Source organism: Cheilinus undulatus, linkage group 12 (genome assembly GCF_018320785.1).
Source record: "Cheilinus undulatus linkage group 12, ASM1832078v1, whole genome shotgun sequence".
NCBI classification, from domain to species: Eukaryota; Metazoa; Chordata; class Actinopteri; order Labriformes; family Labridae; genus Cheilinus; species Cheilinus undulatus.
In genome coordinates this window covers 36484095-36503014 of record NC_054876.1, presented here as the reverse complement: position 1 = coordinate 36503014, position 18920 = coordinate 36484095, and the positions used below count along the sequence as shown (strand labels likewise).

Below are 18920 nucleotides of genomic sequence, written 5' to 3'. Positions count from 1 at the left end.
TCTCTTCCCACCGTGTTCTTTAGAAACCTCTTATCATTGATTTATTTTGACATTTTTGGCAAGTGCACTAGTTCTCAAAATCCAAGAATTACACCTCTGCAGTGTTTGTCTAGTGTTTGCTGTCATGTTGCCATTTGTGAGGCTGAAATTACCCCAGATTAATGAATGCATAAGTTGAGCTTTAAGACCTAACACAGATAAGTCTCTCCTTTCTCCGCATGCAACTTTATTAATTAAATTAAAAATAAATCCCCATTACCTCCTTACTTTGATAGATTGATTTCATCATAGAGCTACTGTCAGACAAAGTAAAAGCAGCTCCATTTAAAATACAAATTAAAGACAAAATTCATAGATGCATGTGGCACAGCATTCAAAAAGTAAACATTCTCCTCCAATGAACTTTTGGATTAAGCTTCAGATTAAATTTTGGGATTGACTTGTGTACAAAAGAGTGCTTCAGTCTGCCTTCAGTAAAAGTTGAACCCTGTTTCTGGTGTTTGATAGTAACAATTAAATTAAGCTGTTCAGAGTATGGTTGAGGTCAGAAAAAATCCTGTTAGCCTGCCTCACGTGTTTTTTTTATTGATGGCTGATTGATAAGCATCTCTGGGGTTGCTGGCCAACAATCTCTGAGGATTTTTAATTCCTCTGGAGTCAAAGGCAGCACTGTATGTTTTCAGGTCGTCGGTATGTCTGAACCATTCTTGTGAATGCATTGTCTCAATTTTTTTTTGAAACTTGCAAAAATGCCCACTCGGACTCAAGGATGATCTGATTAAATTTAGGAAATTGTGGTTTAAAGGTCAGGGTTATTGAGTGTTATATCCAAACCTTGCTTGTGAGCTTGATATCTTAAGAATGTGTAGAAGGATTTTTCTTAAATCCTTGTCCAGGTTTCCATTCGGACTCAAGGATAAGATAAAGAGGTTTTGGAAGTCCAAGATCAAGGTCAAAAGCCACCACAGGCCCTCTTCAAAAACTCACTGCAATTTACTTTCTGGCAGTTATTCCCCTCCTAAAGGAATTTAACCCTTTATGACCTAACATGGAAGGCAAAACGAAAATTAAAATGTACTCAATTTGCAAAAAGACAGCATGTTTATAAAAAATAAACTATTTACAGTAGTGCTATCAAATCTCTAAGTGTGCCAGATAGTTTTGGGCATACATATTCTTGCAGAAGACCATGTTGAAACAATAACAAGTGCGGCTCGGGACCTGCAAGAAAACAACACGAAAGTTTCGTGCGAACTTCATCATACGTCATCACGTACACGTAAAGTAGCAAGTGCTGTGAATGGCAGTGGTCTGGATTATATTATAGTATATTGTTTATGATTTGTGCGCTTTTTACTACAATTCTGCAAGAGAAGGGAGGATATTTCTGGAAGGAAAAAAGGACTCTGGGACTCACTGAATGTATGATATGTTAGTGTTACTCCTCCGGTTTTATATGCAAAAAGAATTATTGCTCTAGCTCATTTGGTTGCAATTCTACCTGCCGGTGCTCCTACAGGTTTTAAGGGCTACCCACCATTAACCTAATACCAAATACCTAGCATTAACATCTAAGGTAATCTGATGACAAGTGGTACATCTTAATGCCAGATGTGAACGTGCCTGAATTTGTCCAGTCTCAGACTGTATACTGAGCTAGTCTGGCATGCGTTTATCCACTGTGGTTTGGAGGTGTAAATGCTCATGCATCCTGGCCAGCATTAAGGACCAACCCTTAAAACTGGCAGAACATACAGTGCATTCAGGAAGCCCCTTCACTCTTTGGCTGACCACTAAGGTCAGCCCTACACATACTGTAGGTTTGTATGCGTCTGCCTGCCTGACTGGGTAACTGAGTGACTCCACTTTCAGAACCTTAGAGTTGTGTCAAATGCACCCAGCTGTCAGTCAAGTAAACCACGCCCCTTATTGTGCAAAGTTAGGCATAACGTTTGGCCTGAATAGAAATCAAAGCAAATGATGAAAAAAAATATTACCCCACACACCTTCAACAAGTGAAGACTTTTCCAACTGATAATGATTTGTTGTATTTTTTTCAGTTTTAGCTTAACGGATGGGCATATAACATGGAACGTAATTTAATTTAGCTTGAGTTATTTATTTATTTATTTTTTTGTCTTGCAGCCAGGCTTAAATAGACTCTAGAGGAACTGCAGTTTTTTGCATCTCACCTTGGCATCATTTTTCTGTAAATCCTTGAGGTTGCCCTTCAGTTCTTTTTGATCAGTTCAATGTTTTTCTCAGTTATTTGCACATTGGACAAGTTGCTTCAAACTCAACAGAAGAATAACATGAAACTCCTCCTGTCTGTTCTTGCAGAGTTGGCTGACCTGCCTCTCATCCGACTCGATTTCTCCTGCAATAAGATCACAGAGATTCCTGCAGCCTACAGGAAACTCAGGCAGCTGCAGCACATTATCCTCGACAACAACCCTATGCAGTCTCCACCCGCTCAGGTACTGTCATTCTGTAATTCTGTTTCTGCTTTCTATCAAGATTCTGTATCAGTGAAGCTGACACGCCCCTAACACTGTAATGTTTCTGATACAGTGGCTCCATCTAGTGGATAAATAAATATATTTTTGAGCTGTGGTGACATGAAGTCAGAATCTACAAACCCCTTGAGTGTATTTGTATGTTTCAGATTTGTCTCAAGGGCAAAGTGCACATATTCAAGTACCTGAACATCCAAGCGTGTAGGATGGACAAGAAACCGGACACGCTAGACCTCCCCTCCCTTGGCAAGCGGTGCCTTCCACAGCCGCTGACAGATAGGTGCTAAAAACATTTCTTGCTATTGTTTCATCACAGTATACAACATAATATACCTACTTTAAGATCATATCTGCTCCTTAGGATATGATTTTGCAAATTCAAATGATGTCCTGATAATAACTCATGCAGAGTATTATAAAGATGTGTTGTACTTAGATTATTTGTGTGAAAATTTGCTCTACATAAATCTTGTTCTTATTTTTCCTAGCATGGAAGATTTTTATCCTAGTAAGAACCACGGGCCTGACTCTGGAATTGGTAGTGACAATGGCGACAAGAGGCTGTCTACAACTGAGGTGGGAGTTCAAACACTGATGAGCATACACAAACTTTAGTTTGGAAAATCCCAATGAAATACACTACAATACAGTCCCAATCAACCCCCCTAAATTAACATTAAGTCAAGAAAACTAGGAAAGATAGAAGATAAAACAGAAACAATGATTGGCTAAAAGAGGCTAAAAAAACACATAAAGCAAATAAAACACCATGAATAAAACGACAAGAAAGCCTCTTAGCAATGTTGTTAGCAATGATAGCAATGTTGTTTAAGATCGTCAGGCAGATCTTTCCATGGCCCAGAAGCTGAACAGTAAGCACTGAGTCTACTTTAGTTTCTAGTGGGAACAATAAGGAGGTTCTTGCCTGAGGATCTTAGGCTGCAAACTAGCTAGTAAGGAGGCAGCAGTTAAGGTATACAATCACCGGCCAATTCATTAGGTATACCTGATCAACTGCTAATTGATGCAAAATCTAATTAGCCAATCACAAGGTAGCAACCACTGCATTCAGATATATGGATATGGAAAAGATGAGGTGTGAGCTTTAAGACATATAGTAATCAAGAAGACAAAGAAGGCATGGTGTGGAAAAGCATCATAAGAAATGTGGGCAAAACAGTAATACAAATGCTTAGAGAGGTACAACAGTCTATGGCAGTAAAATGTCTGGCAGGAATTGAATTCTAATTGATCTGTTAATTGGAAGCTGTCAGGAGGGTAAACGCAGGAGGATGGTGATGGATCAATCAAAGAACACTGAGAAACCAGAGTGACAGGAGAGGCTTTCCTGGATATCAGCAACTTTAAAACACATGGATGTAGGGGTCTAACTCCACATAAAACCCAATCAGACCACTCTGGTGCTTCTCCTTAGCTAAATACAACACAAGAAGAATATTATGTAATATGTAAACATGGATGTTTCTTCCACAAACCAAGAAAGCCAACAGGCACTGAGGGAAGTTCAAACTCATTTAAAGTTTAGATATCATACAGGACAGAGGAAATCAGCCATCGATGCAACACAAATGCTTTAACTTTCCCATTTTTACTTAATGTCTTCTTATGGAAGTGTGTGGTATTCCTATGAGAAAATATTTTTGTCCTTGTTTTTCTAAATTATTTTTTCAAACAGAATTACTCATCTAGAATTCTAGCAGAAGCAGGTTGTTCCAGGAAGCAAACAGCCTGACTGTTATGTCTAATCGAGCTTTAATTCTGTTTGGGTTGAAACATTGGGAGATACTTGTGACAGAAGCTGCTCAGCCTGGTTAGTAGCACTAAGGCATGTAGGTGACATCTTCAGCCTCAGCTGGGATTTTTTTTTTTTGGGGGGGGGGGGGGGTAAGCAGGTGTATGAAAAAATTTAGCTCGGAAAAACAGCAATAATTTATTGTTTTTCATAAAAATGATTCTGATACCACTAGTTTAGAAAAAAAAGAGCAAAAGCCTGTGTTTCACACAAATAAACTTCAACTTGAGCTTAAAAGTGAAATGGAATCATAGCAACAAAAAAGTGGTCACAATTTACACTTTAATTTTTCAACATTAAAGTCCCTGTAAAGTGAAACCCAGAATTTATGTCTAAACAGACTAGATATGTCGGAATAAGGTTGCCGTAAACATGTGAAAACACTGAGATTAATGTGTGACTGAGTTTTTGATTTAGACCAAATTTAGAGATGCTATGAGAATTTCGCCATCCTCCTAAGGCTACAAGGATATCAAATCAATGAGGAATACAATCTGTTTTTACCTGATAGAATTGCCTTCACTGAAAATGATCAGCCAACTAAATGCAGTTTTTGTTTATTGTGAGGTAAATTTGCCAAATCTACCAGCTACAGTGGTCCATTGATCATTAAAGCACCCTAACAGAGACTGAGCAAGAAAACAGACATCTGTCTCTCCTCTGGCACAGAGCCAGGCAGCTGGCCATAGCTCAGTGTAAGGTCAGGGGGAAGGCTAATTGCTGTCTTGTCTATTTTTCACTTGAACCAGGCGCAGCAGGAACAAACATCTTACCTGCTGAAGGTTTGTTTTAATCCATATTTCACTTGTCTTTAGTCCTGGATGATTAAAAGAAGCAGACAGTGGCTTTGTCCCTCTCAAAGCAGCAGCAGTTAAACCCCTCCTGTCTGTTAGCATTGCGATGCTAAAGTTAAGTGAAGTGTCTGATTATAGACACTTTCAACTCCTGCTAAGTCTTTCACAATAAAAGCCTCCAGTGCTAATCATCATTGAAGACCTTTTAGTTCAAAGAGCAACATAAGAAAATTGAGTGTTTGGAGCAGCAACTTAGAAAGGTGTTTCTTGTGAATGGGTGTGGCTTAAGCCTGATTTATGCTTCTGCATTGCGTCGACGGCGTAGCTACGCGTAGCCCTCTGCGTAGACGCCGACCCCTATGCCATAGCCTGATGTGCACCTCCAAAAAATCCTAACTACACGTCGCGTTGACGCGGACTGCAAGGGCTGTGATTTGTCTGCTCAAAATATCATCCAGGTCCCTCAGTGGGCGAACCAGTGTGGTAAATTCACCCGTTCTCCACCTCGACTCGTTTAGTGGTCGTACAGACCACCTTCGCAAACATCTTCCCAGTCACCTGCGCTTCAACTTTTGCAACAAAAGAATTTGTTCATCAATATCGATTAGCTCTAACTGGATTAACTGGGCGACAGAGCGACGCGTTCCCTCGATGTAGAACTTGGAATGGTCAACGACAGCATCGCGTACGCCGTTGACGCGATGCAGAAGCATAAATCAGGTTTTAGGCACAGTCAACTGACACACCCACACCATCCTAGAGCAGATATTACTGCCTCATTTTTCTTTTGAAGCTTTTGAAGCTTAATTTGATTAACCTAGAGAGGTTTTTCATGACTGAAATTTGGCCTGGTGTTTCATAACACAGCCTCCTGTCAGACAACAAACCCAAAGTACATTTTTTTAATCATTTTACAGGGACTTTAATGATATAGTCTAATTTCATTTTACTTTTGTACTACAACAATGTTGCATCACTTTTGCCCACAGTTTCTAACCTCTCATGTTCCTATTCATATGGAGCCATATTTTCATAAAACCAAAGAAATCCAAGATCAGTGGGTTGCTTTATTTATGCAAATTTTGTTTTACTAGCAAAATTTTAAGGGAAATATGCATGAGTAGAAGTACAGATTTTATTTAGGAAAGGTCTTGAAGTAGAAGCTGATGGAATATTTAAACTAAAATTAAGTACAAAATGTGTTTTAACACTGTAACATTTTAATTATGCTAAATTATACCATTGGACCAAACAGAAGCTGTAATCATGCCTATGAAGTAGGGATGCACAGATGCATTGATTTAACATGAGAATTGGATATTATCTGTACTATTGACAGACACAGCCAATGGGAAATAATGTGGCTGAACACAGTGTTTCCGCTAGACTTTTTTGTCCCCGGTCAAAATGACCGGCAGTCCTCAAGGATTCTGGCCATTTAGAACAACTACCGGACATTTGCTTTAACATTATTTGCTGCATTAACAGCAGCAAAATGCATAAATCTCTCACTTGTTTATTTATTTTTTCTGTGCACACATTACACACGCAGTTAGTTACACAATATATGCCAACGTTAAACTCATCAACAACAGTTAGCTTCACATCAGAACCGTTAGCCTGTTAGCTCGTTGGCCGCTATCATAACTTTGCAGCTTACAACAGCCAAAGACCATCCTCCACCGACAACAACGACGCATCCAAACACATAACAAAAGTGCTCTCTTAACTGGACACTGTGTTAGAACTCTACATTTCAAATGAAAAATGAGTCTTACGTCAGCTGCTAATATCAGTCCTCATGATGATATATAACTGTAACCTCTCTGAAGAGAGACAGAGCCTTTGTTATAAGCTCCAAGTGGTCCATGCCGTTTTGCACGATGTGATTCTGTGTTGACTTCAATCCAACCTTATCTGAGGATTGGTCATAGGTAGTTTATCGAAGTCCACTACAACACTGTCCGGCGTAGGGCTCTCTGTCTCTGCTGCTGCATCGGTGTTTCAGCCGCTCTGCTAAACATTTCCCTTTGTTTCAGCCTCTCCATTACTTGCAGCGATGACATAAAATCCCTCCATACCGCTGATGATATCAAGCCTTTGATTAACCAGGAAAACCTCACTTACATTAAAATTCTGCTTTACGAAAAAAACTCTGGTCAAACTTTCCCACTTTCCCTGCATAGTCCCCAGCAATACTGAGCCTGCGCAGAGCTTTGACGTCATCGTGCACACATAATTAGCCATGTGCTTGCTGTCTGAGGAGATAAACAACCCCAGCACCGCAGGACAGTAGATGTAGTAAGATTAGGCAACTTTTAGTTTATATTAAGGCATTCTCGCAACATATCTTCTAGGTTACACAAAATATAATATGAAAGTATTTAGTATTTACTTATCTGGTCATTTGCATATTTTCTGCCGGACATTTTGACCGGTTATATTTTTATCTGCCGGACTTCCACCCTTTTTACCAGCCAATGACCGGCAAATGCCGGCTAATGGAAACTCAGGCTGAACAGATATCTGTAACCAATGTTTATCTGTTGTGTTCAATCAAGTTAATGCTACAATCTAGTGTACTTAACTGCAATAAGTAAGTGTTTTTACTGGGCAAAAGAAGTCACTATTGGACAAACCCTGATCTGCCATAATGGTCAAACACAAATAAAAATGTTTGCATACTGGGAGTCTTCCAAAGAACTAATAAAAAACATGGGAATCCGCTTTGCATCTCTACTACAAGGTAAATCATGCAACACAAGTGTGAGGGTGGCAATGGAAAAAATTCTCTGTGTGTGTTCAAAATTAGAAGACTTAAACAACTTCATTGGAAACATTAATTAGAACCAAATGTTGCTCTTTTTATTTTTTCTCCTGCAGCCTTCAGATGACGACACAGTCAGTCTGCACTCCCAGGTTTCAGAGACAGCCCGTGCCGACGCCCTCTCACTCCTCTCCAAAATGGATTCTTGCAAAGGTTACCGAAAATAAGTATCACATATTCCCTATGACAGCAATAAGAGAGACACAAGGGTGGTTGAATGAAGTGCCTAAAATGTGAGAGTTTATGTGATGAACGCGGATGCTTCCTCCCTCTATCAGATCAGGATCTCTATGACTTTATAGAGCCCAACCCGGACGAGGATCCTGCTCTGTCAGAGTGTGATGGGCAGCAGAGCACTCATGTGTCTTGTGTAAAGGTATGGATTAATCAATAGGACAGTAATGAACATACAAAAAACAGCCCCAGGATGAATGGGTTTGTTGGTTTTAGCCCCTGACATTGTGTGTTTGTGTTTCAGGAACTGGAGAAAGTTCTTAATATGTCTCACCAAAGCAAAGATAAAGACAGCTGGAAAGAGGAGTCTGGGTGAGTTTGTTACTTATGACTGCAGACTAACAATCATTTAATCATCTGGTACCCATTCTTAAGTCAATACTTTTCTGCTTGAACCTAATGATGGCAAATCACTTTTTCCCTGCAAAGACTGCAAAAAGTGCTGTGGGAATAAGGGAGTTTGAAGAAACTCCATATTCCAGAGTACTGAGTCACAGGGCTGCAAAACACTAACAGACCAGCCAACTGGTCATTAAGCAGCTGAGTATGTTTATATTAAAAAAAGAGAGCTAGTTAAAGCTGCTGTTTGTTTAATTTAAGACAGGTTCTTCACATGTACAACACTAGATTTACTGAATACTTCCCTACTTTTTAGCTCCCACTATTTAAGTAAATTGGCACATGAAGCTTTAGCAAGCATTTTTGCTTTGTGCGTGCTTGAACCTTTGTGAACTCCAACAAATCAATCAGTCAGTCTTTCTTCTCTTTCTTATTTCAAGATGAGCGAGTCTCAAGATCTTAAGAAAACAACCAAAACTGACTAATTACCACGTCAAAACAGAGTAAAATAAATGTCTGCTTTAGGCTTCTATACTTAATAGACTTTTTGCCATAGTGACCCACTGTAAGAAGCTCCACTATTCACTTTTTGTCCCAAGCCACCAGTTGAGAGCCGCTACTTTACAAAGACACAAGTCAAGACCAGGGGTCATCAACAACTTTTGCATAAGGGTCAGCTTTTTACTTAACAGATCCTTTTGGGGCAGATTTTCAAATGCATCCAAATAAAATAAATAGTTTTGGTCTAATTAATTTGTTAGTGTTTACATATTTTTATTTTCTTCCCAAATGTATGCAATTCTATGCCTTTTACAGTGAGATCAGTTTCTTATAGCTATGCTGCGGACAGAAACAAGGGTGTGTTTGAGCTGTTTTGGCTAGATATTTCTGGAGCTGTCATGTCCATCGCTGGGTTTGGTGCTAATATGCTTGGTTAAAAACAGATGCACAAAACTGAATTTTTGCTTTGGTTCCCAGGCAAAAGTTGACAAAAGTTGGGGTGGAGGAGGGTTGTAAAAAGTGGGCTTGCATGAGATCAGCTGATCTCAATTATGTAGCAGTGCTTGACTCCATGGCTCGACTAATGCTATATGTTCGATTTAGTGTAAAATGTTTTAAATAAGCAATTTTGTAAAAATATGGATTTGGCGTGCCTTGACATTTTGGCTTGATCTTAGGTGTGCCTTAGGCAAAAAAGGTTGAGAACTACTGGTGTAGACCATACTCTTTGTTAGATCATTTATGTTAATCCACCATCTGTACAGCAATTAAAGCAACATTAAACAAAGCAAAAGTTGCTAGGAAAACTTCCTTTTATTGAGCAGAAACCTTGAGCAGAACCAGACTCACCAGCCTTTTTTGACATGGCAGCAGTGGGAGGGTAAAATGCTCTTTGAAAACTGCCCTCTTTGACTGTATATCAGAGGGGCTTTAGCTTTCTAATGTTCTCATTTAACCGCATATTTTCCCTGTAAAATATATTTCTCTTATGAGTCAGATTATGTGCAGGCTCTGCAGTTTGTAACAGATTGTGTCCTTTTTCCAGTTCCGATAAGGAACAGCTGGTTGAAGAAGAAGACGATGAGCTAAAGGAGGTGCTGGATCTGAGGAAGATCGCTGTTCAGCTGCTGCAGCAGGAGCAGCAGAACAGGTATGTGAGAAAGCCATTTGATACTTAATGAAACATCTGCACTGCTTCCTTCTGTTCCTCTTCACTCCTCACCATGTTACCTGTTTAATCATTTTTGCTGTTCCCACTGTTTTCTGTTTAGTTGATTTCAAAGACTAAAACAGCTGAAGTGAATGATTCATTGAAAACCACCTCTTCTTTTTGGTCTTGTCTTGTTCCCTCTCTTCTCCTCACCTTGACCACTGCTTGTTTGATGTACCGACTGTAGACGACGGTCCTTAATCTGCAGAGCAGAGAGTCTCATCCACCGACGGAGAGTGACCGGCCGAGCACACAGGTAATTGGGTTTTGCTCATTTTTAGTTAACCTATATTTAACAAAGCTGCTTTCAAGAACACTGACAGAACAGGCTCCTGGAGTGTCTCTTTAACATTAAAGTGCACAATGAATGCTATTAAAGCTACAGTGCCTATAACAAGTATTCCCCCTTGGATACTTTACCCTTTTTATTGACTTTATAAATCAATCATGGTCAGTATTATCTGGATTTTTTTACAAAATAAAAAAGCCAAATTAATGTCAAAGAAAAAACAGATTTTGAAAAAGTAATGTCTCAAGTGATTGGAGTATAAGGACATTTGTGTCTGGAAGATTCAGTCACTGGTTAATCAGTATTCATGGCTACCATTACACCATCATGACAAAAGAACACTCCAAGCAACTCAGAGAAAAAGTTATTGAAAAATTTAAGTAAGGGGATGGATACAAAAAAAATACCAAGGCACTAAAACCCCCCAAGTTCGGTTAAATCCATCATCAAGAAATGAAAGGAATATGGCACATGTGTAAATCTGCCAAGATCAGGGGGCCCTCACAAGCTGAGAGACCGTGCAAGAAGGAGACTAGTGAGAGAGGCCACCAAGACACCTATGACTACTCTGTAGTTACAAGCTTCAGCAGCTGAGATGGGAGAGACTCTGCATATGACAATCGCCAGCCAGCCAAAGCCTTATGATAGAGTGGCAAAGAGAAAGTGACGGTTGAAGAAAGGTCACTAAATCTCAGCTAGAGTTCACCAAAAGGTGGGAAGCACCATTTTGGTCTTTTGGTCTGATTAGACCAAAATGGTGCTTTTTGGCAATCGGACAAGACATTATGATTGGTGGATACCAAACACTGCGTGCATCTGCTCAAACACATAATCCTCACTGTAAAGCATGGTGGAGGCAGCATCCTGCTGTGGGGATGCTTCTCAGCAGCCAGCCTTCCAAGGCTGGCAAAGGTAAAGGGTAAAATGAATTCTGCAAAATCCGGGAAAATCATGAAGGACAGTCTGCAAGAGAAATAAGGCTTGGAAAAGATTTTTTAGCAACACAATGACCCAAAGCATACAGCGAAAGATACACAGATATGGTTTTAAGAGAACAAGGTTGATATTTTGGAGTGGCCGAGTCAAAGCACAGACCAAAATCCAAAAGAAGTGTGCAAGCCTGACTAAGACCTGTGGTGATTACAGCCAAAAGTGCATCTACGAAATACTGACTTAAAGGGGGTGAATATTTATGCAGTCATATATTTTATCTTACATATTTGTCTTTACTTTCACAATAAAGAGTTTTTTTTCACCAAAAAGCTGAAGGTGCTGTTGCCTCACAGCAAGAAGCTTCATAGTTTGCTTCCTGATCAGGGCCTTTCTGTGTGGAGTTTGCATGTTCTCCCCTTGTATGCGTGGATGACAGCTGGGATAGGCTTCAGCCCCCTGCGACCACAAATGGGATAAATGGTATAGACAATGTATAGATAATTGATTTATAAAGTCAATAAAAGGGTTAAATATCCAGGGGGGTGAATAATTTTATAGGCACTGTATATATTCCCATTCTACATAGGAGTTTTTGTCTTTTATGAATGAACATGAGACTTTGTCCATGCTGTAATTTGTAAAAATATTTCCAAGTCAGAAGCATATTTAGTCCTCATTTCAGTATCTGCTGCTGTGTTTGTCATTGCCCAGCCTAGAGACTCTTGTAAATACACAATCCGCTGTGTTGATAAATTGCTCTTTGTTTCTCAATTGGTAAAATTCCTAGTAAAAGTTGATGAAGCCCTGCCAGCAAAGTTTTACCGTAGATGATGGTAAACCTGCACGCAACATAGGCTATGAATCACTGTGGTTAGTCATCGCCACATAGTAGTGATTGTTCTCACACAGGTCTGTAACCACACCTGCATGTGTTTCCGTCTGCAGGTTCTTAAGTCACTCGGGAAGCTCCAGCAGCAAACCAAGGCCCCCGCCTCAGACGGCTCGCAGGTTTGTACAGAACTCAAACATGACAGCAACTCTTTTATGCTAAAATTATCCAATCCAAGTAGATTCATAAAACGTAAAGCACATAGGAACAATGTCATAAAAACACTTACAAGTATAGAACACATAAGAGCCAGTAAAAACACATGAAAAGATGGAGTCAGTAAGAAAAGACTGAAGATATGATGCCTCTTATGAATGAAAAAGTGTATGTCCAAATGTTTTAAATAGAGCTGTTTTATGGGTTAGGAGATTTATTTTTGAAGTGAAAGAAAAGGAATTTGAGGAAGTCTCAAATGTTCTTTTTTCTTAGAGACTGTTTTAAGTTAGAAGGAATTATTGCAAACAGACAGAAAATATGAGACTGAAACAGAGTACGTTGATGCCAAGTCTAGAAGGATAATGACCCCGATGATTGTTTTTGTCTCTGTTTATTTTTCTTTGTGACTTGTTTGTGCATTGCAATGCTTCTAGTAGTACTTGTACTGTGTTTATGTCTTGTGTGTATTGTTTTGGTCTGAAATATAAAAAGGAAGAGAAGATAATAAAGGGAAATACAGGGAACACACTTAGAGATATAACAGCTTAAAAATGTCATATCATGTCTGCAGTGACCTAAAATATCACCGTTATCAGTGTTATCATGGTATTGCTGTAATTTGGAAGTGTCTATACTTTACTGATGCGTCATTTCAAATCATTACATGAAGTTTTATATCAGAAAACACAAATATAATTAGCTGCACTATATTTGTAAAAACATTAAAATATTAACATAATAAAAGTAAAAACAAAAACGTAGCAAATGAGAATCTGCAAGTGCATATGGGGACATTACATTCAGGCTTTCCTACAACATAGTAATACAGTAACTATAAATGTAAAGCGTGCCAATTGAAATTAAAGTAATTTTCTTGAAATGTTGAGAATATTTGCTATGAAATTTAAGGAATTTTTATTTTGAGGTATTAGCTGAGAAATTTTTAATTATCTTTATTGAAATTTGTTTTATTTGCAAATTTTGTAGAGTTTCATTGGAATTGTTGGGATAACTTGCTGTGACATTTTCTGACATTTTAATGAAAATTTGCGAAATTTGTTGTGGTAATTTGGGGGTGTTCGGAAATTTCCAGGAATTTTCAAGAAAACCCGAGATATATTGGACATGTTGGAGAATTTGATAACAATTTTTGTGGGCATTTGATGTGCAATGTCAGGCTATTTCTTGGAAACTTGTTAAATTAATTTTTAGAATTAAGGAATTGATCTGGAATTAGGGTGGGGGTGTCTTTGAAATTTTCAAAGAAATTTCTGGAAATGTATATGGGGAGTTTGACCCTCCTTTTCATGGAATTTTTGAAACATACTTTGACTTCATTTTTTGGCATATCATGGGAATTTGGGAAATTCGTTTGGATGTTTAAGGCATATGGACATTTTCAGGCATTTTCAAAGAAATCTGAGAAAAATATATGTCATTTTTGGGAATTTCATATCATTTTTGTGGGGATTTGATTTAAAATCTTTACATATTTCTTGGAAATTTGTTACATTTTATTACATTTGGGGAATTTGGGGGGTAATTTCTTTAAATCTTCAGAAAGTGTCTAGAAATTTGTTTTGGGAGTTTGGGGGAATTTACCCTCTATTTTCATGGAATGGAAGGGGATGCATTTTCCTTTTTTTAGGAATTTGATAAGAATATTTAGGGGGTATTTTATGTAAGCTCAGGGAAAGTTCCTTGAAAATTTTCATGATTTACATGGAACCTTTGGGGAAATTGTTATTGGAATGTTTTGGCTTTATAATACATTTCCGATGAAACAATTGGGAAATATATGTAGAAATTTTGGGGTACTTTCTTGGGGATATTTTAAAGATATTTTCAGGAACTTTCACAGAAATTTAATGAAATTTTTAAGAAGATTTCAAGGGAATTTGTGTGAAATTTGGAAAGAAAAATTCTGAACTTTTAGTGGAAATTTTGTTCATGCTTGCCAGTCTTAACAAGTCTTTTTGGTCCAAGAAAGATGACTCAACTTTTTTACTGACTTAAGTCCCCCAACAACTGACCAAACATATTCTCTAAAGTCTGGGCTGTATTTCCTGCATAGATATGACCTAGAGGAGATTAGGACATCATTTTTGGTGAAAAATACAGTGCATGACAAATTTATTAGACCACCCTAACCCTAACCAAAGTAAGGTTTATGCCACAGCTGCCCTAAATTAACAGCATTGGTAATTACCAAAATAATTTTTTTATGTTTCTGCAATGGTTAATACACCAATATGTAGAAGCTGTATAACCCAGATTATATTTTTAATGCTAAAATATAATTATTATTGTTATCCATGAATTATCAAATTTACTGATTTACAAAAAAACTGAAAAAATAGTAAAGCACATTGATATTTCTTGACTAATATGTCAAATTATAGTTATACACTTGCATTCCTGAACAGAAAAATGAGTTTTAGTGGTTTAATGTTATGCTTGATTAATTTCTGACTTCTCAGAGAAGCCCAGTGAGCCGGCTCAAATTTGGGTGAATTCAGTGTGAGATTCCTCATTCCTGTTAAAAATGGTAAAACGTGGAGAGCTGACTGAAAATGAAAGAGTCCGCATTAAAGCACTTGATGATGCTGGATGGTCTTTGAGACAAATATGACAGGTGGTTTAATAAATTTGTTAAGCACTGTAATTCTCGATTAAAGACAAGACTGAGCCTTTAAACTTATCTGGTTCTGCTGATCCCAAACTAAAAATGCATTACAATAAAAGCTCGGGTCTCAGTATTACTAGTGATAATTTTCTATTATTTGGTGGGAAGAGAAAATTACAGTATGTTTTTAACAGGAGTGGTATAAGCTTTAGTTTATTATTAAGTTTATTTGTGTCAGGGGCAATGTACAAAATTACATCAGTCTCAAAAAGAAAAAAGATGCTTTGTACCAGACTTACCTTGCTAGCTAACTTCCATCTGCAGTCCCTTGGCAGGTAAACAACAACAACGGAAACAGAATCAGTCAATCATCTACACACGAGCATGCATGCACACATCTGCATTCATTCAGCCACATTACATATTTCATAGCAAAGGAGATCAAATCATTAAAATGCATTGAAAGGACATTTTCCGCCTGTTATATCTATTTTATATTGCTGAAAAAAACCAACCAAATAACTCATCCTAACAACTACACTGTCTTGACAATATTTACTGAGATATTAAAGTGCAGTAAAAAGGTTTTATCTTGGTTATCATTAAAACTGGTAGCTTTTTAATTCCTAAACACACTACTCTCATACAGTAAATGAAATATATATAAACCAAGGAAAACTACTAAGAATGTGTTTTCCTACAACTAAAATGCCTTAAATGTCACAGTATCAGCATGTAGATCTCAAAACAAACTCTTACACATTTTGGCATTTAGCTGTCTACTGGGTTTCGTATGTGCAATTTCATTATTTTACAGTGAGCTGTTTATTCATCCGATGTTTTTTAAGTCAAAGCTCTAGTGAATGTGTTTTGTTTAGCCCGAAACAGAATCAAAATAACACTGATGCCTCCTTATGTCTTACAGAAGCAAAAGAAACCATTAAAGAAAACAAATATTACGATATAGTAGCTTTTAGAGCCAGTAGACTGAGCTGCAGGGGAGGTAATAGACGAGGCAAGCTGCCAAAATCCTTCTTTGATGACATTCCACAAGATTTATAGTGTGAGATATACTCAACTAACAAGAGACAACTGGATCAGAATTTCCACCACAAGACACTATTTGCAAAGGTTCTGGATTAGATGAATAGAGATACGAGGCACTGCTTAAGCCATGGGGATGCCAAAATCAACAGACAAAGAAAATCCTAACAGATGTTAGAATTATGTTTGATATGGCTGGTGTTGGTATGCCTGATTTTTAAAGGCTAAGCATTCATTAATAGCATACTGATTATGTAAAGGGCTAATGGCAGACAGCACAAAAGACTTTTCCCTGTCTCTTTATGCAGCATGATGGGAACGTATCTGCGGCCACAGATACTCCTTCAAAAGCAGAAGGTTGTGTTCATCTCAGTTTGATTGGAATTTTTCAAGAATCCTGATCTTAAACATTTCAGACAAACCACTCAGAGTAGTGCTGCAGCTCATTCAGTCAGGTTTGACAAAATAAAAGACAAAGGCTGTATGTTGCAGGTTACATTTGAACCTAAAAGAGGCCCTAAGGAGACATTTAGGACTATGATATGAAACAGCAGTTGTGCATGCTGTATGTAATGTTATTTTAATGTAATAATAAGAATAACAACATTTTCATCTTTGTTTTAGTGCTTCTCTGGATGAAGGAAGCAGTGGAGCGTCAGTGCTGAGTGGACAGGTAAGACACGTTTTAATTCAGTGCAATGATTGTAATCAATACCAGTATCTTTGATTGCAGATTCCAGTGTTTCTTTCATCACTCCTTTGAAATGATTTTGTCTGGCTGAGATTAAAGTTTTAAGATGGCTGTTAGCAGTCCCTCATCTTGAAATGTCACTGGAGCATGATAATCCATAGCCAAATTGTCCAGCGGTATATGGTATTACTGTCACATGATAAAAAAAAAAAAATCACATAATTAAAAAAGGAGTTCAACATACCTCTGGGGATCAGAACCAATCATTATTAATTAGTTAAACATTTTCCATAAATATACATGCACAGCATGTAAATTATGCTGTAAGAGGGGCTCTAAATCAGATGAACCTGCAGCCAGTATCAGAGAATAATCATGGGCATGGTCCATCACAAGTAAGCAGCACAAAGCTTAATGGGATAAAGCAACCGGAGAGCAGCTACCAGTAGCAGCTTTCACTGCATTATGTAGCTGTTTTACTCGTAGCGTCCATCATTTCTACATCAACCATAAACAAGTCACAATGGTCCCATAATGACAACCACCAAATTAAGTCACTTTTTGTAACAATCATTAAAATTATGAATTTCTCTGGCTTTTGAAAACTGTTGGAAAAATTAGAGCCAATATAAGAACTCAACTAAAAGCAAATATAACATAGGAGTTTTTTTTTTTTTTTATGTAATGTAGGCATTGCTGTGTAAAATTTCTACATGCTGTGTACACCTTTAAACCTCCATCTGGTGTTTTCTCCTTCACTCAATGATTAATGTTCATCTGTCTGATTTTACAGCCCTCATCCTCCTGCTCCTTTGATGGAAGCCTGAAGTCAGATCTCTCCGATTCAGAACCAAAGTGGCCTGAGGTCCCACCAGTTCTTAACCAGAATGAGGATCGCAGGAGGAACAAGTACCTGAGAAAAGACTATCTCAAGGTGTGCACATGCCTCTGCCATAAAAACAGCTTTTCTTTTTCATTCTGCAGAACACACAGAAGTTGCCTGAGGACAAAGTCTCACCCACTGAAAAACACTTTCTAATTATGCTCGGGTGTGAACATGTTTTTTCATTTTAAATGTTGGTGCTCACATCACTGAATTGTTATTCTTATTTTGGAGCAATCCACAGACTCATTGTGGCCACACTTTTATGAGGTGTGGTTGTTTATGAGGTTGAAAGGTCTGTTGGTGCACTGTCCTATAAAATTATGCCATACAGGTTTATCAATCTTTTGGGAGCCAAAAATTCCTTTCTCCTCCTCTGTTTTGGGGTCAAAAGTTTGTAGAGGCAGGTATCTTAGAATCTGGAGCACATGATTTTCATTCCGAATATCATTATTGCAGATGGAATATTTATGTTTTTATTAAAGCTATTCTTTTACTTGAAAATGTATTTATTTCTGGTTTGTTTGTTAAGGGCAGATACATTGCCTTTTAAAAAGTACTCACCCCCTTTTATTGATTTTATAAATCGGTCATGGTCAAATAATTTCGCTTTTTGACAAAAACCTCTGCATAAATCAACTGTTTACGTGGTTCTTCACCAGTCAGAGCTTTATGGGGGAGTGGCAAAGAGAAAGCCACTGTTGAAGAAAACTCAAATCTGGACTAGAAATCACCAAAAAGCATGTGGGAGACTCCACGGTCAAATGGAAGAAAGTTCTTTGGTCTTGTGAGACCAAAATGGCCTTTTTTTGGCCACCAAAAAAGATGCTATGTTTGCCGTAAACTAAACACTGCACATCACCACAAACACACCATCCCCACTGTGAAGCATGGTGGTGGCAGCATCATGCTGTGGGGATGCTTCTCAGCAGCCAGCCCTGGAAGGCTTGTGAAGGCAGAGGGTAAAATGAATGCAGTAAAATGTAGGAAAATCCTAGTGGACAATCTGATTCAGTCTGCAAGAGAACAGCTTGTGAGAAGATTTATTTTCCTGCAAGACAATGACCTTCAGCTTATGGAAAAAGCTACACAGAAATGAGGAAGAATGGAGTAAAATTGCAGTGTCCAGATGTGCAAGCCTGATTGAGACCTATCCACACAGACAGTGCTGTGAT

General features: G+C 38.1%; 1 protein-coding gene across 1 annotated transcript in view; it reads left to right on the top strand.

The window, feature by feature from the left end:
• Window positions 1-18920, top strand: part of lrch2 (leucine-rich repeats and calponin homology (CH) domain containing 2) — a 56498-nt gene that overhangs the window by 17897 nt on the left and 19681 nt on the right. Inside the window, exons 5-15 of the mRNA XM_041801066.1 lie at window positions 2341-2477; window positions 2666-2796; window positions 3005-3092; window positions 8007-8103; window positions 8229-8326; window positions 8429-8496; window positions 10070-10174; window positions 10422-10490; window positions 12402-12464; window positions 16796-16844; window positions 17656-17796. Coding sequence (XP_041657000.1) covers window positions 2341-2477; window positions 2666-2796; window positions 3005-3092; window positions 8007-8103; window positions 8229-8326; window positions 8429-8496; window positions 10070-10174; window positions 10422-10490; window positions 12402-12464; window positions 16796-16844; window positions 17656-17796 — 1046 coding nt within the window. The remainder of the gene's footprint in view (window positions 1-2340; window positions 2478-2665; window positions 2797-3004; window positions 3093-8006; window positions 8104-8228; window positions 8327-8428; window positions 8497-10069; window positions 10175-10421; window positions 10491-12401; window positions 12465-16795; window positions 16845-17655; window positions 17797-18920) is intronic.